Raw genomic sequence first — 24,122 nt, 5'->3', positions numbered from 1 at the left:
GCCAGCAAAAGCACAAAACCTCCCAAACCACACGCACAGGAGTTTTCCCCATTTCACCAGGCTGGAAGCATTACCAGGGCTATCAGGTTTATCAGCCTGAGAATAAAACTGCCTGAGACTTTGGAGGCCATACCTCCCCCAGCAACAGCTCCCACACAGAAGCAATCCCTGTCCCTGCAGCTGCTCAGAGCTTTTACTCCCAAGCTGAACAGCTGCTCTGGGTAACCACAAACTCCATGAGCTCATGGGGACTGGCCTGACTGGTGGGGACAGGAGAACTGTGTGTGACCCCTCAGCTCTGGTATGACAGTTACATATTTTCAAGAGGTTTTTGGAAAGCAGCCTCGCCAAAAAAAACCTCTGGCAGGGCAGAGGGTGCAGGCAGCAGCGTCCAGGCCAACTGGTGATGGTGACCAGCTGGGGTGGGAGCTGTGCACGGGAGCTGTGCCTGGCTGGGTGCTGAGCCAGTGACAACACATCCTGTGGCACTGCCAACTGCACCCACGGCTCTGTATGAGCAGCAAGAGCAGCGTGCCATTTGTACCATTTATGCAACTTCCACTTATCCTAATTAAAAGCATTCCCCAGGAGTCTGGCAGGTCACCAAACCCTCAGCTGAGCAATGGCTGGGCTTCAACTCATCATATTTTTAATTTCAGCTTCCCCTGCTTCGTGATGAAATACTTAAGAGGAGCTGTTTAAGCAAGCAAGAATGCCAGTCCCGTATCCGTAAGCCCCAGCAGCCATCAGGAGGAATGGAGAGACAAAGCCCCACAGCATTTTGCACACCAGTTATTATTCCATTTTCTGTCCCAAGCACGGAGCAGCAGGAGCTGTTCATGCTGTGAGTCACCTCTGCAGCCTGACCCCACCTGTCCTCTGCGCTGTAAACAGCAGCCAGGCCATAAAATGATGTGGGTCACAGATAGCATCAGCCAGAGCTCCTGTCCCACTGCTCTGCCACTCCCTGTCCCTGCCAGCCCCTCGGCCACACCTCTGCCTGCGAGCCCAGCTCAGCTGGGGCTGCACAGACACCCTGGGCCACCACTGCCCCAGAGAAACTGCCTGAAGCTGCCCCAGGCCAGCAGGGCCGGGCCAGGAGCTGGGACATCCTCCCCAGGTGAGCCCCCTCCCCAGCGGCTGCATCCCGGAGCAGCAGAGCTGCTGGAAGCTGCTGCCCCTCGCCCTGGAACCTCCCAGGAGCAGAACAGCCCCTGGGTGTGACATGGAACCAGGAACCACAGGATCACAGAATCATGGTCATAGAATCATGGAATCACAGAGTCACAGGATCACAGAATCACAGTCACAGAATCATGGAATCACAGAGTCACAGGATCACAGAATCACAGTCACAGAATCATGGAATCAGGGAAGCACAGAATCACAGAATCATGGAATCACAGGATCACAGAATCTCCTGAGCTGGAAGGAACCCACGAGGATCACTGGGGATACCCAAGGCACCTGAGTCTTGCTACCACGTGCAGATGTAGATTTTCCTGTTTCTGCAAGTGCCTGCCCTGCCCTGGACAGCATCCCAGCTTCATTAATTTCTTAATCCCAGCCTCTGCAATTCTTTTTTAATCCCAGTGTTCACACAGCACACTTTGCACAAAGGGCAGTGGCGGTGGTGACCTTCACTGTGTGAAACCCAGGGTTTCTGTGCAGCTTCCCCAGCCCCTGGATGTGCTGGGATGGCTGTGTGGGAGCCTGGGCTGTACGAGGGGTGGGAGCAAGCTTCCTCACCGGCTCTCAGTCTCAAAATAACCCTGTCTGCTTTCCACATGCCTGCCTGGCGGCTCAGCTCCTGTAAAAGGAGAAGAGAAAATGGTTTGGAAGAGACAGGGAGCTCCGAGCCAGACCCTTAAAGGGCCCATGTGGGAGAGGTGCCAGGCAGGCATGAAGTGCCTTGCTGGCTGAAGAGGCAGTCAGTGTCCCCCAGCTCGATGGGATGTGAGGAGGGGACACGGTTTTGTCCCCTCAGTGCAGCCTCGCTGCCCTACCGGCAGGGCTGGGAGGTTCCCAGGAATCTGTGAGCTGGGAATTTTTGTCTTAGTTTGGAAATAGCTTTGCAAATGACTGGTTTCCACAGCCTAAGCTGTTTGGATTTCGCATTGCTTTCACAGTAACTCAGCTGTGTTTTTCCCTGCCCCAACAGTCTGTGGAATAATTTCTGGTTGGGGAAACGTTTATTCCATTTGCTTCATCATGCAACTGCATTGACCACTCCAGTTCCTCATCCAGCCTCACTCTGACCCTGCTGGGAGAGAATCTGGTGTCTGTGCTGAGGACCTCATCCCTCTGAATCTCACTGCAGGCTGTCTGAGCCCCCTGGATCTGGGCACGGGGCTCAGTGCTGCCAGAGGGTGCCTGCAGGCACAGCACAGGCCGTGCCAGCTGCCTCACACTTCAGCTCTTTAACAAGAAAGCAGAGTTACCTTTGGGCATTTATAGGTCTTTGAGATAATTACACATTTTGAAGTCATGCCTCCTTGGCCAGAGTCCCAGCACAGGCAGTGGGTGATGCTGTAACACTAAGCCAGGCAGGAAGGGTTAAAATTACCTTTAATTAACTGGTTCCCCTGGTCCCTGCTGTAAGAGTATACAGCTCTGGCAGAGTGCTAACCCAGCCAGGCTGTGCCTGCATTGCCCTGGGCAGCCCAGCAGGCAGGAGAAACAGTTTATGCGTGCTTTTCCCACGCAGGAAAGCAGCAGGAGCACCATGATGCTCTCAACAAAAGCACTGCAGGAGCCTGGGCAGGGCTTGTGGCCATCACAGGGCTTCCCAGAGCTGTGGGCATGGGGCAGGAACAAGGAGGCAGCTTGTCCTGCAGCAGGGAGCAGAGCAAACAGAGCACTCAGCTCCAAGCCTCTCCTCGAAATTTGTGTATGCTTTGGCTGGGGAGCTCCCTGCCAGGAACTGGGTGAAAAGCAAACAACTCCCTGCATGCTTCCTGCCTGCCTCTGCCTCCAACACAGGGTGATGGTGCTGGTGTGGGGGGGCAAAGAACACTCTGGAAAAACCACCTCCCTTACCCAAAAGAGCTCGGGGAATGGTTGCCCACAATGGCTGCATGGCAGTTGGGCACAAACCATCCACGCTCCCCAGCAGCATCCAGAAAACCTCCACACGGTGCCCCAGTTCCTCACCAACAGGTCTCGGTGTCACAGGCTGTAAATATCCCGTGTTCCCAGCCTGACTGGCGTTTGCCTGTAATTAGCTCTTGGGATTTGGGAGCTGGCGTGATCCGGGGTTATCGCCAGGCACCGGCGCTGTGCTGGGATTTAAAGGGACAATGTGGCTGTTCGCAGACCTCCCCGCCCAGAGCGCTGTCATATGGCACACTGAATAGAGAGAGGAGTCTCCTCAAAGCCCGCGTGCGTCCTTGCCCACCACAGGTCCCTTTTCAGGCAGAGCTGATGTGGTTCCAGGCAAAGCAGAACCGCTTGCTAATATTTCTGCCAGGACCTTTCGGTCTTTGCCATCACCTCGGCTTCGGCGTCACCTCAGCTCAAGGCTCTGCGGGCAGCCCCCATTGCTGTGCCCGCTGCCTTCCCCTGCACAGCATCGTTCCCAGCCCGAGCTGCCCAGCCGTGCCCCAGCTCCGCTGCCTGCCCGGGGCCGGCTGGGCTCCCCTGCGCCCGACGGGCACGTACTCACGGCTCTAGCGCAGCCGCGGCAGGCAGCCCGCCGGCCCGCGGGGGTCTCGCCTCATTCCCTCTCCGGCGGGCAGAAACAGCCCCAGAGCACGTTCTGCCGTCCGGCCAGCGATGCCAGGCCCGGGCAGCCCCGGGCACTGCCCTCCCGGGGGCTCCTGCTGGCGCGGGCAGCGCTAGAGGGTCCAGCCCAGCGCCGTGCCGGGGCACGGGCTGCTATCGGCTCTGCCGGGGAACATCTTCATCTATCTGCCAAGATAATAAATTCTGCCTTGGAGTTTCTCACCTGGCAACAGTCACCAAGGAGACGAGGACGGCTGCCGCGGGTCCCCGCTGGCAGCCCCGGGGAGGCCGGGTGGTCCTGGCAGAGGGTCAGGGGGTGTGTGGCCAGAGGCACAGCTGCCCACCCGTCACCTGAGCTCAGGCCCAGCAGAACTCACATCGCTCTGGGCTTGGCCCCCGTGCCGCCTCTCTGGAGCCCAGTGTGGGTTTCACCAGATTTGAGGTGGATTTTGAGGTTTTCCTGGCTGTTGATCCATGTGTGTGCATTGGGAGGTGTGACCTGGAGCTGCCTCGGGCTCTTGGGGGGTTTTCCTGCCCTCAGCTCCAGTCTGACCAGGGATTTCAGACACTTGCTTTAAAAGCAGTGGCACCCCAAGTGTTCAGAGATGTCTGGAAAACCATTGGTGCCAGAGGGAGATCAGATCTTGCTGCCCCTCAGGAAGCTGAGCCACTCCTCCAGGGCTGCCTGACACATGGCACTGCCCTATTTATAGCACCTGTGGTCATGTCATAGCACATTCCTGTCCCTGCCGGGCTGTCCCCTAACAGTGCCACCCTAAACATAGAGACAAGAGCTGGCACTGGAGCAAATCACTTCAGTCCTCATAGGGCTAATTCTGCAAAAAGCATCGCAGCCATGCTGTGTGAACCTGCCCCAGCTGCTGCTCCCTGCAGGCTGCTGGCACAGGCACAGACAAACCAGGATGGCCACCAGGATGGGGACAGGGAGCTGCTGCCACTGCCCCGCCATCAGCAGCACAGGGCTGGCACCAAAGTCACCCCACAGTCACCCCAAATATTGCATCTGGCAGTGATACCAGAGCAGCAACTTCATCAACCATTAACCATGCATGGCTACCTGCCCATGGCATGGAACTGGGGCACCTCCCTTGCCCAGGACAGGCACTGAGTTCTCAACAGTAAGGGGGAATGGGGAGAAGGGCGTGGGGCTGGAGGGAAGGGCATGGGGCTGGAGGGAAGGGCTGGGGCTGGGGAGAAGGGCTGGGGCTGGGGAGAAGGGCACGGGACTGTGCCCATGCTGGGCTCGCACCCCTGGGGCCAGGGCAGTCTCTCAGCACCTTTGGCTCGTGGTTGGTGCTCAGCTGGTGGAGGCAGTGCTGCTGGTGCTGGGTGGCTCAGCACGGACTGGTGTGAGCCAGCAGGCTCCCTGTTTGCTCCTGGGTATGGATGTTGAAGGACCTCATGTCTTTGTCCCTCTTGACTCCACTTCCCCCACCCGAGCTCCTGCAGCTCAGACACCCCTGTGTGACTTCTCCACACACATCAGTGGCAGCAAGCCAGGGAGGGCAGCTCTGCCTGGGAAAAGAAGCAGGAAACCTGAGAAGCAAGATAAGAGCTTCAGAGCTGAAGACGGAGAAGCTGGAGCTCTTTTTTTCTCCACTCTGCCCTGTGGTTGAGGGCCTCCAGCAGGTCCCTGCTCCCAGCCAGACTCCTGCTGGGGCTGGCTGTGTTTCCATCTCAGGGAGCACAGGACCTGCTGCCACGCTCCTTGTGGTTTCTGCCAGGGTACGAAACACAAGCAGTGAGCAGTGATGTCCCCCAGCCCAGCTCAGAGGGGACCCTGGGTGAGCAGCAGAGCTGTGCACACCGTGAAGGGGATGCTCCCTGCGGAGGCTGCAGGGAAACAGCCTCAGGGATCAGGCAGGGAGAAGCCAGAGGAGCTGCTCCTTAGAGGAGCCCCTAATTCAGCCCACAGGCAGTGTCCCCACCACAAGCCACGTCCAGCAGTGAAGGGGACACGAGGCTGCAGTGGGGTGGGCGAGTCAGTGCCGTGCCACCCAGCGTGGCAGGCAGCCCCAGCCCAGCCGTGTCCCAGCAGCCACTGGCCTGGGCCGACCCACCAGGATTAGGGAGCCTGCAGGAGTAAATCATTCAAATCCAGATTAGATTTAAGCAGCTGCTACGCAAAGGGCATGTGAGCAGAGGATGTGCAGTGGGGATGAGCAGGTGAGACACTGACTGGCACTCCTAATGTGAGGGGCAGTGAGAGCAGGCTCTGTGCCCATGGGGTGCTGCCCAGAAGGACTGATTTTTTCTCCAGGCTTGGCTTGTGTGCACCAGGCAGAAGGCAGCAGTGCTGTGCCGTGGGACAGGGCACCCAGGAGGAGATGTTCCCTGCCGTGAAGAGAGAGCCCAGGCAGGAGGATGAAGCTCAGGGACACGCTGGGCTGCTCGCTTGGTAGGTGCTGGAGAGAGGCCACCCCTCTGCGCAGGGCTGCAGACCATGTTCCACCTCTTCTCCCACTGCTGGTCGTGGCTGCAGGCCATACAGGAGCCCGTCAGGTAGGTCCCTGTGCCCACTCCCGGGGCTCCCAGGGTGACAGTGTTTACCCGTGTGTGTGGGTGGTGAGGGTGCCAGGGAAAGCCAGGTGCCCGCTGCAGGAACTGTGCCCAGGCTGCTGAGCAAGGCACACGTGTGTCCTCGCTGCCCCTGCAGCAGGCAGGAGTGGGCAGGGAAGCAGGCTGGGCAGGGATGCAGTGCAGGGAATGGTTCCACTGGATTCTGGCTCTGCAGAGTCAGCAGCTCCCCAGGAAAGCTGGGGAGGATGCACGGAAACACCTCCTTGTTTGCATATGCCAGAACATCCAGGATAATTCCCTGGGACAGCGCTGCAAGGAGCTTTGTGCTCCTCTCCCTCCAGAGAGGACACCTTGCCTGCTGTAATTCTGGAGGTGGAGCCATGCCACTCCACTGCCACGCAGCCTGGAACAAAATGGCATTGCAAATAACTGTAGTGGCTTGTCCACGGCAGAGAAAATGTTTTTTGTGTGGCTCTGCTGGATCACGTTGCTGGAGAGTGGACAGGACTGGTTAGCAACAGGAAAAACACCCGAGTCTAGGCAGAAGCTCATAAAATCATCCTTGCAACCTTTCCCTATTTGTGTATATTCAAAATTTATTGCAAGGAAGGTGTAATCATTGACTACATATCAGGAAGAATCGTGCTGGCCTGTGCATATAATTGCTTAATCCTCTATGATTTGAAAATAAGTACACGGACGGCTCGGCAGTGTGGGTGTCCCATGGTATTGGGGGGGCTCCAGGAACCTGTCCCATGCACCAAGAATTGTCCCTGCACTTCTCCCCAGCTGAGACAGAGCCTGTGTCACTGTCCTGGCTGAGATGTAGCTGCCACGGGCAGCGTCCTTTGCCTGGGGGCCAGCAGTGGTCCTTGCTCCCCAGGGAGCACAGCCTTTTCCTGGGGTGCTCACCTGCTGTTGTTGCCCCCCAGGAAGGTGACCCTCCTTGTCATGGGGCTGGACAACGCAGGGAAAACCTCCGTCATCGCGGACATGGGGGCAGGTGAGGAGCAGCACAGCCCGGGGCAGCCCCGGACGGGCAGCAGCTTGGTGGCCCTGTGACAGCAGAGGAGCGAGGCTGAGCTGCAGCCGCTGCTGCGGGGAGCCTGCGGGGCACGGCCGTGCCCGGCAGCCCTGGCAGCGGGGATGCGGCTGTGGCAGGAGGGGCGCGGGGCACAGGGGCGCTCCCGGGCCCCGGGGCAGCTCTCTGCGCTCTCCCCGCCCGCAGCGCTGGCCGGGGAGGCGCTGCCCGGTGCGCAGCCTGGCCGGAGCCGCCTGCGGCTGGACAGGTTCGAGGTGACGCTGCTGGAGCTGCCCGGGGCGCAGCGCTCCCGCAGCGCCTGGCGCAGCCACTACAGCGAGGCGCAGGGGCTGCTCTTCGTGCTGGACTCCGGTGACCCGGCACGGATGGAGGAGGCCCGCAAGGTCCTGAGCCGCGTCCTGAGCCACCCCGAGGTGTCCGGGAAGCCGCTCTTGCTGTAAGACCGGGATGCAAGCCGTGAGGCTGGGGGTGAGGGGGCTGTGCGCTGCTGCGGGGATTCGGTGCCCGGGAGCTGTCGGGGAGCGCGGGGACGTGGGGACCCCAGCAGCGCTGGGGAGATCGGAGCATCCGCGGGGAGGAGCTGAGGAGGGGCTCCGGTGCCAGGGCAGGGCTGGGGCGATGCTTCACCTTTCTGCTCCTGCCGTGCCCCAGGCTGGCCAACAAGCAGGACGCGGCGGGCGCGCTGCTGCCCTGCGAGCTGATCGAGCGGCTGTGCCTGGAGCGCCTGGTCAACGAGAAGCGCTCGCCCTGCCGCATCGTGAGTGCGGGGCCGGCCCCGCTCCCCCCCGCGGCCGCCGCCGCCGCTGATCCCCGCCGCCCTCCCGCAGGAGCCCTGTGTCGCCGGGCGGGTCCCCCCCGGCCGCCCGGCCCGCGCCACCCTGCAGGGGCTGCGCTGGCTGCTCCGCGCCGCCGCCGCCCCGCCGGACACCGGCCCGGGCCCGCCGGACACCGGGGCCGCCCGCAGGTGGGTCCGGCTCCTCGCTCCGTCCCCTCGCTCCGCCCGCAGCGATCGCCCCCACAGCGCTGCGCTCCCTCCCGCAGGCACCGGCCGCCCCCCGGGGAGGATGCTCGGGAGGGCGCGGGGAAGAGCGGGGAGCCCCGGCCGGAGCGCCCGGTCTGCCGCCTCCTGCCCCCGGTGAGTGAGGAGGGAGGAGGGAGGAGTGAGGAGTGAGTGAGTGAGAGAGGAGTGAGTGAGTGAGTGAGTGAGTGAGTGAGTGAGTGAGTGAGTGAGTGAGTGAGGAGTGAGGGAGCAAGGAGTGAGGAGGGAGGAGTGAGTGAATGAGTGACTGAGTGAGGAGTGAGTGAGTGAGACCCCGGGATGGGACGGGGCCTAAGAGCGCTCTGCCACCCTCTGCTCATCCCCCTTTCCCTGCCCAGGAGGAGAGCATGAAGGGCCCCAGGAGGAGGAAGAGGAAGGTGAAGGTGAAGAAGAAGGGCTCGGGGCAGCCAAGCCCAGCTGCAGAGTTGGAGGCACCGGGAGCAGGGGCCGCTGGGGGGCTGCTGCTCCCCAACAGGGTCGGGCAGGAGGAGCCCATACCCGGCCCCTGCCCAGGTGAGAGGGGACTGTGGGTGGCTCCAACTCTGCAGGGCCCCAGAGCCACCCTACAGGGAGGTGGCTGGGCCTGGCAACGTGACAAAATATTGGAGCACAGGTGCCCGCCACCTCCATCAGCTTTGCTTGCAGATCAGCTGAGTGCAGAGCCAGTCACAAGAACGCAGAGGGGAAGAGGAGAGACATCTGAGCATCTCCACGGGGGAGGATGCACGGAAGCCATGGAGGACTGCAAACCTGCCCCCAGCAGTCCTCTCAGCTGGTTTGGTGACAAAGGCACCCTTGCTCAGGTCTGTGGTGCCTGAAATTTTGTATTTCTCCATTCAGCACAGGGTATGAAAAAGAAAAAAAAGAAGAAAATCAAGAATAAAATCAAGTCACGGGAACCTTCTCTGGAGCAGCAGCGTGAGGAGATCTCAAGCACCTTTGGTTGGTATTTCTCAGGACAGATTTTGCTGAAAGCGTCATGGGTCTGGCCCGCTGGCAGCGGGCTGGGAGCTGTGCAGGGACACTTGGTGCTTGGCGTGGGGACCCGGGCACAGGCAAGTGCTGCTGCGGGGCTGGGTGGGTGCTCTGCAGGCAGAGGCTCTGTGGGGGCTGCAGAGGGGCCCACGAGTGCTGCACTGAGCCTGGCTGTCCGGGCAGCCCTCGCTCCGCACGGCTGCCAGCGGGGCCGGAGCTGTCCCAGCTCGGGGCCCGACTGCTCCCGTGTTCCAGATCTGTACCGCCGCGCCATGCTGGCTCTGAAGATGAGGCAGGAGCAGAGGAAGCAGCCATCGGCCGTCGCCCCCTGAGCAGGGAGGCACAGAGCTGGGGCTGCATCCCTGCAGTGGCACTGCCACCCGCGCCCCTGCACGGCTGGCAGAGCTGGGAAATGGGTCCTGGGCCACAAACAGCATCCTTGTCCCCTGCGTGGCTTGAGAACCAGGGATCCACGGGGGCGAGCCAAAGGTCCCTTTGTGAGATGCCGGGCTGTAAATCCATGGGAAAAGGGAGCAGCCGGCCCTGGCTGCCCCTGTCAGTGTTCGTGGGAGACTCTGCCTAAAGCCAGACCAGTCTGTGCAGGAGAGGAAGATCTGAGCAAACATCCCGAAGGACAGCTTGTCCCTGAATGGGCCTGTGCCCCGGGAGAGCTGTTTCCTCAGGCCAGGGCTGCACTCCTGCTGCCTGGATCGGTGTCGTGGAGGGAGCTCAGCCCCAGGTGGGCCCCGGGGAGGAGAGGAGCTCTGCCGGACCCTCAGCCACATCTGGCAGGGCTGCCAGGACCCGCCTCACATGCTGGAGGAAGGTGACGCCCGGTTTGTGCATCCTGCAGCCCGTCAGAGAAAATCTAAGCTCAAAGCAGCTGGTGGCGGAGGCTCCAGCCCCAGGAGCGTTCATCCTGACCGTGCCATCCTTCCAGGAGGGTCCCTGGCGCTCCAGCCTGGCACTCTGCTGGCCCAGGTGGTCCCTGGGGTGCGCTCAGCTCTGCCCTGAGAGGGCCAGTGCGTGTGCCAGAGCTGTGCCAGCCAGAGCCGTGCCAGCCGGGCCTCCTGTGGCACAGCATGTGCCAGAGCCATGATTCCCACACCGAGCCATGCCAGCCTGGCACCGAGCCATGCCAGCCTGGCACCGGGCCATGCCAGCCTGGCACCGAGCCGTGCCAGCCTGGCACCGGGCCGTGCCAGCGGGCTCTGCACACTGGCAGAGCTCCCTCAGCCCTGCAAACACTCCCCCGAGCCCAGGGCCGGGCGGTTTTCCCTGCCCCTGCAGCAGCTGTGCTGGAGGCTCTCCGTGTTCCCCTGGCACTGAGGAACTGGCACTGCCTCTGTGCTCCAGGGGAAGGCAAACCACGGCAGCCCTTCCTCGGCAGGGCTGAAGGGGAAAAGGGCAGAAACTGGCTGCTCTGCCTTGCCAGCCTGCCATAACGTTCTGTCTACCCCTGCTGTATTCAGCTGTTGGCAACTGCAGGGATTGTTTGTAAATAATCTGTAAATAGCAGCAGCAGAAGTTAATACTGCCCTGTAAATACAGCACTTGCAGCATTCCCTTGTCTCAGTCTGGTGGAGCTCCCTGGGGTGGGGGTGCTGTGGGGTAAAGTGGGGACCAAAAACAAGACGGTGGCAAGTGGTACCCTGCCATGAATTTCAGGTTTGTTGGAAAATGCTGCAGCTCCAAAGGTGCTGGAAGCAGGCAGCAGTGCCTCAGCAGCTGCTCCGGACAGACACATTTTCCATCTCTTGTGCAGAGCATCAGCAGCATCTCCTGCAGGGAGCCAGCTGGGTGGCACAGTCCTGCTTTGCATGGCAGCATTTGGATATTTTCTAGCATATCCTTCTGCTCCCGTTTCCAGAGAAGCTGGCTCAGGAGCGTCAGGGTAGGCAGAATTTTGTGCCTGGTCCCACCAGCAGCGTTGTGGTGCCTCAGCCTGGGCTGTGGCTGCGCTGCTGTAGATGGCATGTGAGTTGTGTGTTTCTGCAGCTCTTGATGTTGCTCGCTCAGAGACCCAGCGAGGCACCAGCAGCTCTCTCCACAGCCTGGCTCCCTCTGAGCCTGAAGGGTGGAGAGAGGAGTCTGCACTTGGCTGAGCTCTGCCAAAGCTGCTGCCCCTTTGTGCACTGCCAGGAGAAGATGAAGAGATGTTTCAGCAAGTGCCCGTGGGAATACACCTCCCACCTCCTCACACCAAGGTTGCTTTGCACAGTTGGATTGTTTTCTGATGCTTGCTATCACTACCAGGATTTAAATGAGTGGACTGGAAGTGAGTAGTGAGACTACTGCTCTCTTTTGAAGAGCACTGCTTGGTCATGCTCAAAACACTGCCAAGTCCTCCCGTGTACAGGACACCACCAAAATTCCAGGCAGCACAAGGCCTGAAGGAGGAGAGCCTGGAAGATGGGTCCGTGTGCTGAGGCTGTCACCCCCTCTAGTTCCACCCATGGCCCTGCTGTGCTTTCTCCAAAGTCATTTCATTCCACTTTCTGCACACTGGCTGCGCTTAGGCAGCAGCTACACTTTATGTTACAGACCCTCCTGGCTCCGGGAGAGAATGTGGAGGTGATGTGGGGGTGATGTTGATTCCAAAATCTCCTCTGGGAGCCCTTGATTTGCCCCACACACATGGGCAGGGCAGGAGGCTCCCCATGGGAAGCTCTTGTGGAGAGTACAGACACCTCTACTGCTCTACATCCACTGCTGTATTTTCTCAATAAAAACAAAACTCTGTGGCTCTTCCCACACACATCAGTGCTTCCAGAGGAGTGGGAACCATTGTGGATTTCAGGATCATTCCCAGGATTCTGATGGAGGCTCCCTTGGGAACCAGCTTTCCCAGCAGCTGCAGGGGGATGCTCCGAGGGGCAGGACAGGGAAGCTGAGCCTGCTCCAAGCATCAGGGAGCTGTGGGGTGGCAAACCCTCAGCAACCAGGCCTGGCAAAGGAAAGCAACTTCAATGAGAGACAGAGATTTGTGATGTGTGAAAAGCATGGCAGTTCTTCCTTCTTCACTAACCCAAATTTATAGAGGAAGGAGCCAGCAAGTGGTTTTTGAGAGCATCTCAGCTGTTGGAATTTGAACACTGATTTAGGGCAGTAAAGAGGATTAATTGCAAACGATCTGGGTTAATGGGTGTTTGGAAAGGCAAAAGGAATGGGTCACACCTGTGGGGTGCCTGCAGGAGACTCTCATTCCCCCCAAGCTATCTGTAAATGCCATCACCTGCCTTGGGCTCATAACAGCCAGAGAAAGGGGAGGGGGTTCCTGGGGTACGGGGCTGGTGAGGGGCTTTCACATGGAGCTCTCCCCTCTCTGCTCCGTGAAAAAGGTACAAATTTAACTAAAATAAATCTCCCACAGAGCAGTGGCTGTGGGGAAAGGTGAGCAGCCCCTGCTCCTTGGCCTGCAGAGCTGAGGGCTCTGCCCATGTCACACTGCTGTCTGAAAGCTGCTTTGAGTATGTACAGGCTTAAACAAACATGTACAAAGCAGGTAAGTGGATTTTAAACCTTGGAATGGGTGTTAGGGTTGATAAAAGCCTTGGGTGGGTGGTTTTTTGTACTTGAGAAGCTGGTTGCTATGTACACTTTCTCCTCCTTGCAGGTTCTACCCTCTGACTAACTTGGGTGGGCTGGGTGCCAGCATGATCTTGTGGGAGTTCCCAGCTGCAAAAGTGAATGTTGGAAATGGCTCAGCTTTATTTTAGCTGAGCACACCAGGGTCCAGGTGATTTTTCCAGAGATCATTGAGATATTGCAATATATGTGATGACAGGCAGCTCTCAATATGTTCACTAATGAGCAGCCATGCACAGAGTTTCTCCGGGGTGTTTTGTTGTAGACCCTCTGTTGTGTTATGCTAAAAATGAGACCTGGAGTGTTTGCTGTCATGTGTGCTGAAAAAACAAGGCTGGAATTATTGACAGTATCTCCCTAAACTTCTTTTGATGGTCATGAAAGAGGCTGTTAAGACTTCGTAAGAATGGAGAGGACAAAGGATTGCAAAATGAGAGACTACGAAAACTTTCCCTTCTAGGCTAAATGAACCCTGTTGGAGGCGTTGTTGCTGGCAGAAGGAAAAAGGATATAATCAAATTTATTCAGTGTCTTGGGGCGCCAGGAAATATGCTGGCATCTGAGGTATATAAATTTGTCATGTACCAAATATATTTGCTGGGTTTTCCCCCTTTGAAAAAGAAAAAGCATTCTTTTCAGAAAAGGAAATTTTGTTAACTAATATCGGTATTCTCTTTCATAAATTATCACTCTGTAAGTTGCTGCATATTTGAATAAGTTGTTTCACACTATAAGGACAAAGTGCCTCTAGAGAAAGGCTATCAGTATATTAATTAGAAGGGCTTTTGCTACAGAATATCTCTGGATATCGGATCAAGAGCCAATTTATTAACAAAAATTTTTCATTTAAAAGTCAGCTGCAGCAATCAGAGCTCAGGCCTTGTCTGTGAGAGATCCTTCACCTCCTTAAACTGCACTTATATTTCAGTGCAGCTGAGTTTAGCAAGACTGTAGCCCAAATACCTGACCTGCTGGGCTCTCATAGACCTTACCCCTGACCTTGCATGCACAGTGCAGCTGTGGGAGAGGTTTGGGGGTGATTTTGTAAGGTTTTTCTATGTTTTGGGGTTTTGTTTGGCTAGGCTTGTGTTCATGGATTGCAGAGGCCTGCAGGAATGAGTATCGGAGCTCTGTGCCTGCTCCAGCAAGGGCAGCTGCAGGTGGAGTGATGAACTGCAAATGCACTTGGGGGTGGAGGAAAGCGTGTGCAGGGCCCCGTGTGATGGGCACTTGAAACGAAGAGCTGCTTTGTGCAGAACACCTGCTGCAGGTGAGGCTGTCACAGAGGGAATCCCAAAGCTGAAGCCCAGGAGAAGTCCCAGCTGCAGGTGAGGCTGTCACAGTGAGAATCCCAAACCTGAAGCGATGTTTGGGCACAGGGGTGAGGCAGGGCTGGGGGAGCTGGTGCTGAGTGATGTGCCCAGCCGTGATGCCCGGGGGAGTGGGATGGGCTGCAGGGGAGGCAGGTTTGCAGGTTTGCAGGGTTGCAGGAGATGGCCCTGGAATGGCTGCCAGGGGACAGGGTGGCCTCAGAGGTGGGTGGCACTCAGCAGCAGCGCCGTGTCCCGGATGCCCTGGCCCGCTGTGAGGAGCAGCATCAACGGGCAGGCAGGTCATGCCCCAGCAATAAATCAGCTCCCACCCTACATTGGATTAACGAGACCTACTTCAAGCTGCAGCGATTCTAAAGGCGAACCTGTAGTACCCGTCCGGTGGGAAGGACCTGGGTGAGAAGTAATGTGTCCCCATGGACTTCATGGGACACCGGATCTCATAAAAATCCGTACGGTATTTGGAAGACACGGAAAGCCGATTGCTTGTTTTACGGACTGCTCTTTATCCTCCAACTGGCCACACGATGGCAGAAGAAGCAAAGAACGCTGCAAAAATAAGTGTTTAAGGAATAAAGCCCACAGGGCGGGGAGGGTTAATGCGTCAGGGACCGGACTCAGAAAAACCCCTTCACCTGAACAGCCAAAACAAGGGCAGGAGAACGCTTTCGTGAGAGAGTTGATGGATTTCCCCAGGCTCTGAGGTGCTCGGGGCGCTCCCTCGGGTCGCCCCGGTTGCAGTGTGCCCAGCGCTCACGCTCTGGATTTCTTGCGCTCATTTTCGTGCTAACTGAAGTGGCCGTGGACTCCAACCAAGCTGCATGGTGCAAAGCTCCCCTGGGAGAGGGAGCTGCCCCTTGTGGTCCCTTCTGTTAGAGGTAAAAATGATCAAGCCGAATGTAATAATTAATAAAAATAGATTTTTATTTCGCGACCCAGACTCGGTCGGAGATAACCACAATCAAAGGTCGGTGCCGAAGCGTGGGCAGCGCAGGGTCTGCAATGTTCACCCCGACGGTTCGGCCCAGCGGCTCTTCCGCCGTCTGTTCTGCCTGAGACAGGGTTTTTCTCCTTTGCAACAGTTCACATATTCATGTCGTTTCTTTGCCGGGAAGCGATGTATACCGGTCAGGACTTACTGGGATTTGGCATTGGGAGGCGCATTCCTGATGGCTCTGGCTATCTCAAGCTGAGATATTTATCGAGCATTCATCACCTGGGTGTTCCTCCGGTCACCTTGGAGAAGCACCCATCTCCTTGTGAGCCACGTTTATTCGTTTGCAAATTTAACTCCTTTTCTCCCTGCTGCCAGCTGCGGTTTGGAAATACCGTGAAGAGACCTTCCCGTCCCCGGCTTGAGTGCTTAAGAGAACTTAGAGGAGTATTTCTAATATAACGTATTTCATGCGTCTGTTTCTCATATGCACGAATTGTTCAGAATACACAGAACCCTTTCCTGGGCAGGGCACGCTGGTTCCGCCCAGCCCCGCTGGGCGAGGCTTTAAAAGCCGCATTCAGAGAGATTTCCCTGCCGAGGACCGTGAGCCGGCAGAATTGCCACCAGGGCAGCGGTGGAGCCGTGCGGGCGGTTCCAGGCTCTGCAAAAGCCCAGTCAGGGCTGTGTGCTCCCTCCCTGCGGGGCTGGATCCTGCTGACACCGGCTTTTGCTGCCCCAAGCCTCTGTGCCAGCAGCAGTGACAGCTGCCCAGGTTTCCCCAGTGAAACCCTGCCTTTGGTTTCACTGTAAGGAGATGGATGGGTTTAAACACTCAGCTTCACAGCAGGATACTGTGGCTCTGCTCTGGCTGAGTTTGAGAGACCAGGAACTCACCTGTGGCTCTTCCCAGCTCTGCTTGCACTTATTTCCTCTGGGAACTCCCTGGGAAAGGGTCTCTGTCCCTGGTGCCAGTGCATTGAAGCTAATTACCTAATTTAGTTCTGTATCACAGTCCAAGTCTTGCTTTTTTGCTTCTAATCCCAGCAAACCTTAAAAAATTTAAGTAATTTCAAACTAAACTGGGTAGGGGCTGCAGTTTGTATGGCACAGGAATTGTAAGGACAAGTGCAGCTGCATGGGTTCTTCTGCCGGTGAGAGCAGCTCTCCTGATCAATGAATTCTGGTGGAAGGTGAGGAGCAGCTGTACCTGTAGCACCATACTGAGCAGAAGAATAAAGCTATTTTCCTGTGGGCCAGGTAAGCCAGATTGCCTTGGCCTTTGGCAACATGCAAGGGCCAAACCCCAAAGGCTGCTGGTGCACTGGGCATGGCTGTTCTGTTCAGCACCTGCCACAGAGCCCTGCAACAGGACAAATGCCTGAGAAGAGCAGCTCCCTCTTCCAGCCAACACAAAGAGGCCAGAAAAACATCGGGGAAATACCCAACCAGCAAGGCAAAAGCTGCAGGGCAGCGTTGGTGCTTTGTGGGGGAGGGACTCTACAGCAGACTGGTTAGGCATTATATAAAGGTGTTTAACAATTGCCATCCATTATTTTAAAGTGCCTGGCATTGTTTTCTGGTTTCCTCTGTTGTGGTTAGGCCTTTGTGTGGAAAGGTGAGTAACAGCACAGCTGCACGGGTGCTTTGCACAGTAAATGTGACTGGATTTAGCCTCAGTCAGAGCAATATGATGCTGTTTTCACTTTAGAAATGCAAAGGGGAAAATCTGTGTTTTCCAGGCCTCTGGAAGCTGCCGGGTGCTCCCCAGGCCCAGCTGTGTGCCACAAGGTGAGGTTTGCTCCGTTTCCAGTAAGAAGTTGCCTCTAAAACGGGAGCAGTGCAAGCTGCTGCAATGGCAGGGGCGCCTGGTGCTGGGGTCGAGGAGCAGCTCCTGGAGCTGCTTGGAGCTGTTAGCAGGGGACAGCACCAAGAAAATTCCCTGTGCTGATGCAGAGGATATTCCCCCAGAAAAGGCTGCTTTATTTCTAGGCAATAATGATGTTGAAAACGTAATGAAAACATGTCGATTTTCTTAGGGTCTGTGTTGTCTTTTTCAACTTTATGTTGAAAACATAACAAAAACATGTCAATTTTTTTTAGGTTACATCTCATCGTTTTCAATTTGATGTTGAAAACATAATGAAAACATGTAGATTTTGTTAGAGTCCATGTTGTCTTTTTCAACTTGGTGTTGAAAACATAACAAAACCATGTCGATTTTGTTACATCTCGTCTTTTTCATTTTGGTGGTTTACAGTGATATTCTCATGCTCTGTGCCTGCTCGGCTAGGGAGAAGCTCCCTGGAGGAAGCATTTCGGGCGGGTTTTGCTTCCCCTCCTGTGCTGTCCCAGCCCGGGGAAGGGGATGTGCTGTGTGTTCAGGAGTGGCACAGGGAGAGCTGGGCAGCTCTGGGCTCCGAGGCTGCAATAGGCTGGCCTGGCTGAGCCACGCGTGGCAGGAAGAGTTTCTGGTGGGGAAAAGTACCCAGAGAGTGTAAACAGCTCCTCGGGCAGTCCTGGCTTGGGAAAATGCTCCAGGTGTGTTCATGTTGGCTGCTGGAGCGTGGGGACCGTGGCTGGGGCTGTGCAGCAGAGGGGCAGGACTGTGCCTGCAGCCCAGAAAGCCAAAAAGCATCCCCAGCAGCTGAGGGAGGGGTCTGCCCCCATTCCACCCGTGACATCCCTGCCCACAGCGCCACGTGGAGCCGCTGGAGCAAGTTCCAAAGTGGCCACAAAGTGCCCCAAGGGCCGGAGCATCTCTGATACAGTGACAGGCTCAGAGAGCTGGGGGGGTTCAGATTGTGGAAGAGAAGGCTCTGAGGAGATTTTGGAGTCCTTGCCAGGGCCTGAAGTGGGACAGGCACTTTTAATGGGGCATGTAGCTATAGGGCCAGGGGGAATGACATTTTGGGCAGGTCACACAAGGGGTAGCCCTCTTCAAACTGAAAGGGGGCAGGTTTTGAATAAATATTAGGAAGAAATTCTTCCCCCTGAGAGTGTTCTGGCACAGGTTGTCCAGAAAAGGGCGAATGCTGAAGGCCAGGTTGGATGGGGCTCGTGGAAGGTGTCCCTGCCAGGAGAGGGGCTGGACGGCGAGGGACTTTGGGGTCTGCTCCACTGAAACCCGTCCTATGCCAGCGGCACAGCAGAGGGGCCTGCAGCGGGGACGAGTGGTGGGGAGGGGATGGCAGCGCGTCTGGTGGGGTGAGGCTGTCCCCATGTGTCCCCATGTGTCCCCATGTGTCCCCATGTGTCCCCATGTGTCCCCATGTGTCCCCATGTGTCCCCATGTTCCCCGTGTCCCCGCGTGTCCCCGCGTGTCCCCTGTCCCCCCATGTCCCCCCATGTCCCCGCTGTCCCCCCATGTCCCCGCTGTCCCCCCATGTCCCCGTCCCCGCTGTCCCCGTCCCGCGTGTCGCGGCGGGCGCAGTGGCTCCCCCTGGCGGCGGCCGCGGGCCGTGCGGCGCTCCCAGGCTGCTCCGGGGCGGCGCCGCCTCCAGCGCGGCGGGACAAAGCGGGGCCGGGCCGGGCCGGGCCGGGCATGGGGCGGGCGGCGGAGCGGGGCCGGCGGCGCGGCCCGGAGCCGCGCTAGGAGCCGAGCCGGGCCGGGCCGGGCCGGGATGCGGCGGTGACCCCGCCGCGATGCTCCGCCGCAGCCTGAGCCGCCTGGTGAGTGCGGGGCCGGGGCGCGGGCGGGAGCGGCTCGGGGTTCTTCTCGCTCTGCCGGGCGCCGGGGCTCGGCGAGGGGCGCATCCCCTCCCCGCGGGGTCCGCCCCGGCCCGCAGCGCCGGCTCCGTGCGAGCCTGCGAGCCCTGCGGGAGTTGCTCTGCCGCCCGAGCCCAGACGCTGGTTTTTCCTCCCAAAACGTGCCTCGGGGACTCCCCCGGGCCGGCAGCGCGCTCCCCGAACCGCGTGGCTGCTCCTGCCCTGGGCGGGATGCGGGCTGTGCCCCCGCCGCCGCTCCGCCCGGTGCATCCCCGGCCCTTCCCGCTGCCACATGGGCTGCTCGGAGATCGCACCGTGACCTCACTGCCTGGCAGAGCTCTGTAATTACTCACGGTTTCCTTTTCCACAGCAAACGCGCGAAAATCGCAGTTCTGCCGCGGTTCCGGGCGCTGCCGTTCGTTCGGCGGCGTTCCCGATTGCGCAGTGCGTAGTTAGCCAAGTTGCCGGAGTTGGGGCGGCGGGCGCGGTGTGGGCACAGCCCGAGCGCCCCGCGGGGCCGGAGCCGCTGCCGGAGCCCGCCCGGGGCGGCGGGGCTCTGCCCGCGGTGGGCTCTGCCTGCGGTGGGCTCTGCCCGGGGCGGAGGGGCTCTGCCCGCGGTGGGCTCTGCCCGGGAGCCGCCGGGAGAACGCTCTGCTGTCCGCTTTTACCCACCGAACACGGGTGCCACACTCCCAGGCTCCCAGCACAAGGGACTCCGAACCGCCTTTTCAAGTCTGGAGGCGGCTCTGCGGAGCTCGGGGTTTTGATTTCGGGTTGATTTTCCAGGCTGTGTTTCTGTTGCAGGCTCTGGGTTAGCCCTGTGCAGAACACACCTAGCACATGCATTGTTTTGCAGCCTGGGGACAGATGGATCAGATGAAACTCGGTGCCCTGACTTTGTGCCTTTGATGCCCTTTGAGTTCAGCAGCCCTTTGAGTTCAGCTCTGCGCTAAGTGCTCCCCCACCCACCCGAGCAGGAGTTTTTGTCCCAGTCCTGTCGAGAGGCGTTTGTGGTTTGAGGCATCTCCCCCGAGTTCAGCTAAAGGCTTCTTTAGGTGGCTGCTTCCTGTAAGCGGAGAACTGGAGCTGCCTGCCTGGTTCTGGGTCCAGCACCCTCCCTGCCCTGCCCGGGGTCTGTGGCACCTCCCTGTGTCCCTCGGCGTGGGCAGGGGATGGTCGGTGCTGCTGGCTGTGATGTCCTTCGGGAGAAGGAGCACCCCGAGCGCAGCCCGGGTATTTCCGAACGCTCTGTGCAGGAGCGAGCTGCTGCAGCACCTCTCTGGAAGGCTGGAGGAGGTTTTCTGGCTGGAGGAGGTTTCCTGGCTGAGGAGCAGCTCTGTTCAGGGCCCAGGACAGCGTGCCAGGTCAGCTGCAGCGTTGGTGCGGGGGTTTAGACGCTGTGTCCACCTCCTGGCTTTGTGAGCAGCATTTCAGCAGCAAGGAGCAGTTTATCAGGCTGGTGCAAGTGGTGTGGGTCCCCATATCAGCCTTGGGCTGATAGAGCAGCTTCTGCCACGCTGCTGCAGCTCTGCCCTGTCCCCAGCCCTGCAGCTGGGTGCCACGGCGGGCTTGGGTCCCTCCTGCTCCTTGGGGGAGAGGGCAGCGTGTGCCAGTCTCTGTGGGGCTGTCCCCCCCTTAGTCCTGGTGGGCAGTGCTGGGCTTCAAGGGATGCACTTGTGGCCGTGGCATTGCAGAAATTCACTGCAGTTATCAAAGGCTGCACATTTTCTGACACTTAGGATCCCATAGGGCTACGCAGACAAAGACTGTAACCTCTCCACTGTGTGGTCTCTGCCCGAGGCTCATAAATACCAACAGATAGTAAAAATCCTGTTTTCAATTGTAACTCACAGCTTAGACACAATGGACGTGATTTGCCCTATCAGCATGACTGTGGCTCTGTTTTCCCCTCCTATAAATGCTTATCCTGGATAGGGAATGAAATGGGATGGTAAAAAGAGCAGGAAGGGTAGAGTGGGGCCTGTGGGTCTGCATAGCTACCTGCGGGCACAGACTGATGCTCTGCAGAAACAAATTGGATTCTGAACTTTGATTTGCACCACTGAAATAATCCCTGTCGAAGGAGGAGTGGGGCTGGGATCACTGCAGGGAGGTGGCGTTGAATTGCCACGGTTAATCCACTTTTAGGAGATACTGTCAACTTGAAATATAACTTTAATTCGTTTTTGGAAACCGATTCTAGCACTGGAGTCGTATTTTTAGTCTCCTGCTGCTCGTAGGGCTGTTGTGGGAGGGTGCTGGAGTGGAGTGGGGAGGTGTGAGGGTGTCCAGGGGAGGGCTGGGCTGGCTCTGCTGGGCACTGCCACGTCCTGTCCCCCCGTGTCAGGGCTGTGTCCCCCTGTCCTGCATCCAGGGCAGTGTGTGTCCTCGCTGCTCTCCCTGTGTTCTTGCAGGCAGCTGTGCCCCGGGGTGCAGCTCTGCACCACGGCTCTGCCCGGGCTGGGGCAGTGCCCAGTGCCCGCCAGGCTGCTCTGAGATAAGTGAGGAATGCAGAAAGAGAAGCTGCTGATGCCCTCATTGTTTGCACTTTTCCTCCCGATTTGCTTTTGTTTAAGGCCAGTCTGGGAGCTGTGACTGCTCACGGAGCAGGAAGGCTGCTGGGGCGGTGGGTGAAGCACCCCAGGGTGTTCTCCCTGCTCTTGGGGTGCCTGTGCTGGCTGAGCCCCGGGCTGCTGCTCTGCCCTGGCTCTCCTGCCTCTGCAGTCAGTACAGCTCCTTGCTCTGGTACTCTGCTCTCTGTGCTCAAAACCTGGGATAAGTAAGAAAACAACAAACAGTCTGTAACTGGGAGCGAAATTCTGTTGGCGTGTTTGTGCCGTGTGTAACAATAGGACCTCAGTGGTGTTATTCCAATTTAATGAAGTACCTTGGGGCCTGATCCTCTTTGCAGCCCGGGTCCTGGTAAATCCCTGATGTTTGGCAAGGGCTGGGCTGGCTGTGAGCTGCTGGCTCTCAGCGCTGTTGGGGGAAGGAGCCTCTCAGGTGGGCGTGCATGGCTGTCCCTGTGCCCTGTCACAGGCTGCAGGGATGCTCTCTCCCTTCTCCCAGCACTGGGGGTACCCACTGGGCTATGGGGCCCTGTGGGGCAGCTCCTGCCTGGGACCCTGCAAGAAGAGGAAGATCTCTCACCGAGACCTACTCAGATGGCTGAAAAAGGGAAATGGCCCAAAGTCACTTTTTAGATGGGAAGTAAATTCCCCACTGGCACGGGAATAGGTGAGTAGGGGCAGGGGTGGATGGGGAGAGCCCCTGGGGTGCACTGGGCAGTGTGGGGCTGTCCCTGCCCAGCTCAGGGGGTAAGGGAGGTGTGAGAGGTGTCAGGACTGTGGTGGAGGATGCAGATTTACACTCCCATCTTGAGGATGTACAGCAAGTGTGTAATAAAATCTATTTTTGCACTTTCACACTTGTTTTTTTTTTTTCCATAGAGTGTGAACCAAACATTAGTGTGTGATTGCAGTTCCTATTCTAAGTGTAATCATCTTTATTACTAGGAGCTGGAAGCTGTAGGAGTTGTCTTTTCCTCCCAGTCCAGCCCTGTAACACCTGGAGAGTGTGGCTGCATGTCAGATACCTGATGCAGCTGCTGCAGGAAGTGTTTTGTTTTCATGGATGTGAAAAACCTGCAGGCAGCAAAGGTTGGGGCTGGGGCATCTCCGTGACACCAGGTGACAGTTCTGCTTGGAGAAATCCCACGCTTCAAAAGAGTATGGGTTTTATTTTCATGGGAGTTGCTGGAGTTTTATTTTGTGAGATGTGTTTAGCACGCTAGCAGCATTCCACGGGCTCAGGCAGTTCCCCTGTAGCAGCCACAGGGCAGCCCAAGCTTGCCCACAGGGAAGTCAGGGAGGCTCAAAGAGGGAAGCTGGGACTGCAGACAGCTCAGGGCTGCAATCCCTCCGTGGTGCTCCTTCCCTGGAAAATGGGGACACAGGGCTTTGTGAAATTCCTGTGACCATTTCCTCTTGAATATCTCCTGTAGCTTATTCCCAGAAATAGCTCAGCCATTCAGCTAAAAACAAATAAAAATCGACCAAGAAACTTGGCCTGGGATAAAGAGCTGCACATGTTCATGTGTTCAGTTAGAGTTTGGGAATTTGGAAATTGCTGTAGGGAGGGCTGGAAAGCACCGGTCAGACATTAATGATAAGTGATGCTTCTAATTAAACCTGTGGCACACTGGAACTTTTCTGTGGAAAATGAGTCTTGGCTGTATTTTCTTCTTCCCTCCATGCCACTTTTGTCCCCAGCTGGTATTTTGCTAAGAGGAATGATGATTGTCTGGGCTGTGTAGGAAAGGTTCAGAGCTTCAGCTGAAGACATGGCAATTTGCTTTTAATAATAAAATTTGTGAAAGCAAACAGGGCATCTATTAATAACAAGCATTTCAGCCTTGCCTTTAATTTCATCCTGTTGCTTTTGGTTTATGTGCTTCCTTTCTGATTAAAACTGCTGTGTTCTGGCTGTAGCTGTCTCTAGTGGAGAGATTTATTTTTTTAAAGTGTTAGTTAAAAGCAAAGCTGGTGGAGACCGTTCAGTGTCTCTAAGTCAGACACCCTAAACCTTCACACCCCAATTAGTTGTTTTCTGCCAGTGATGGTGTTTTGAGCAGTGCAGGTTTGGTCCCTGTGAGCATCTTCCTCCCATGGCACCATGCTTGCATCTCTTATCCCGGTGTGTGATTCCTGCCCTGTGGGCCTGTGTTCCCTCGGGAGGTTCATCCCACCGTGTTCGCTGAGGAGATGCTGGGCTGGCAGGTGGGAACATCTCTGTGGCCAGGAGGTGCCTGCCAGAGGAGTGGCACCGCAGGGCTCGGAGTCACCGAGCAGTGCCTGGGAAGGGCAGTTCTCCAAGCAGCTGGCACGCAGGGTGAGCCAGCGTGCTGCTACCCCGTGTGCCTTTCCCTGGAGATGCTGGCTTGCTCGGGGGACTTTTCTGTGTTTGTGGCGTGTGGGAGCGGGTGCTGAGGCTGGAGGGCAGTGGGGAGGTTCTCCTGCGTGCCTTGGGCGGTCACCCCGGTGGCTTTCTGCCCAAATGTGTCCCCAGCTCAGGGGAGGGGCAGCAGCCGTGCCCTGTGCCAGGACAGGCTATCCCGAGGTCATCCTGGAAAACGCCTTGCCTCTGCATCGAGGCTGAAATCTGCTCCTTGCTGCTGGCATTGAAATGTTTCTGTGCTTTCTGAGCTCCGGGAAGGCTGGGCTGCTTTTTCCCCTGCGGGTT

At 57.5% G+C, this 24,122-nt stretch overlaps 2 protein-coding genes across 7 annotated transcripts in view; both read left to right on the top strand.

Moving 5' to 3' along the window:
- Nucleotides 1-6,187: 6,187 nt before the first annotated feature.
- On the top strand, nucleotides 6,188-10,449 carry ARL13A (ARF like GTPase 13A). The gene is made up of 8 exons (XM_077786614.1): nucleotides 6,188-6,246; nucleotides 7,197-7,267; nucleotides 7,493-7,742; nucleotides 7,958-8,063; nucleotides 8,313-8,441; nucleotides 8,684-8,858; nucleotides 8,991-9,287; nucleotides 9,576-10,449. Exons 1-7 carry the CDS (start codon nucleotides 6,188-6,190, stop codon nucleotides 9,161-9,163), a joined length of 963 nt encoding a protein of 320 aa, XP_077642740.1. The 3' UTR covers nucleotides 9,164-9,287; nucleotides 9,576-10,449.
- An 8,288-nt stretch (nucleotides 10,450-18,737) lies between these two features.
- The window catches only part of ATP11C (ATPase phospholipid transporting 11C (ATP11C blood group)), a 54,628-nt gene continuing 49,243 nt past the window's right edge, over nucleotides 18,738-24,122 (top strand). For all 6 annotated transcript variants that reach the window (XM_077786461.1, XM_077786457.1, XM_077786456.1 and 3 more), the window contains exon 1: nucleotides 18,738-18,845. In XM_077786461.1, coding sequence (XP_077642587.1) covers nucleotides 18,819-18,845 — 27 coding nt within the window. In that variant the 5' untranslated portion in view covers nucleotides 18,738-18,818. The remainder of the gene's footprint in view (nucleotides 18,846-24,122) is intronic.

This window comes from Lonchura striata, chromosome 14, assembly GCF_046129695.1.
Source record: "Lonchura striata isolate bLonStr1 chromosome 14, bLonStr1.mat, whole genome shotgun sequence".
NCBI lineage: Eukaryota > Metazoa > Chordata > Aves > Passeriformes > Estrildidae > Lonchura > Lonchura striata.
The sequence above is the reverse complement of the archived record's forward strand: the minus strand, read 5'-3'. Positions and strand labels throughout refer to the sequence as shown.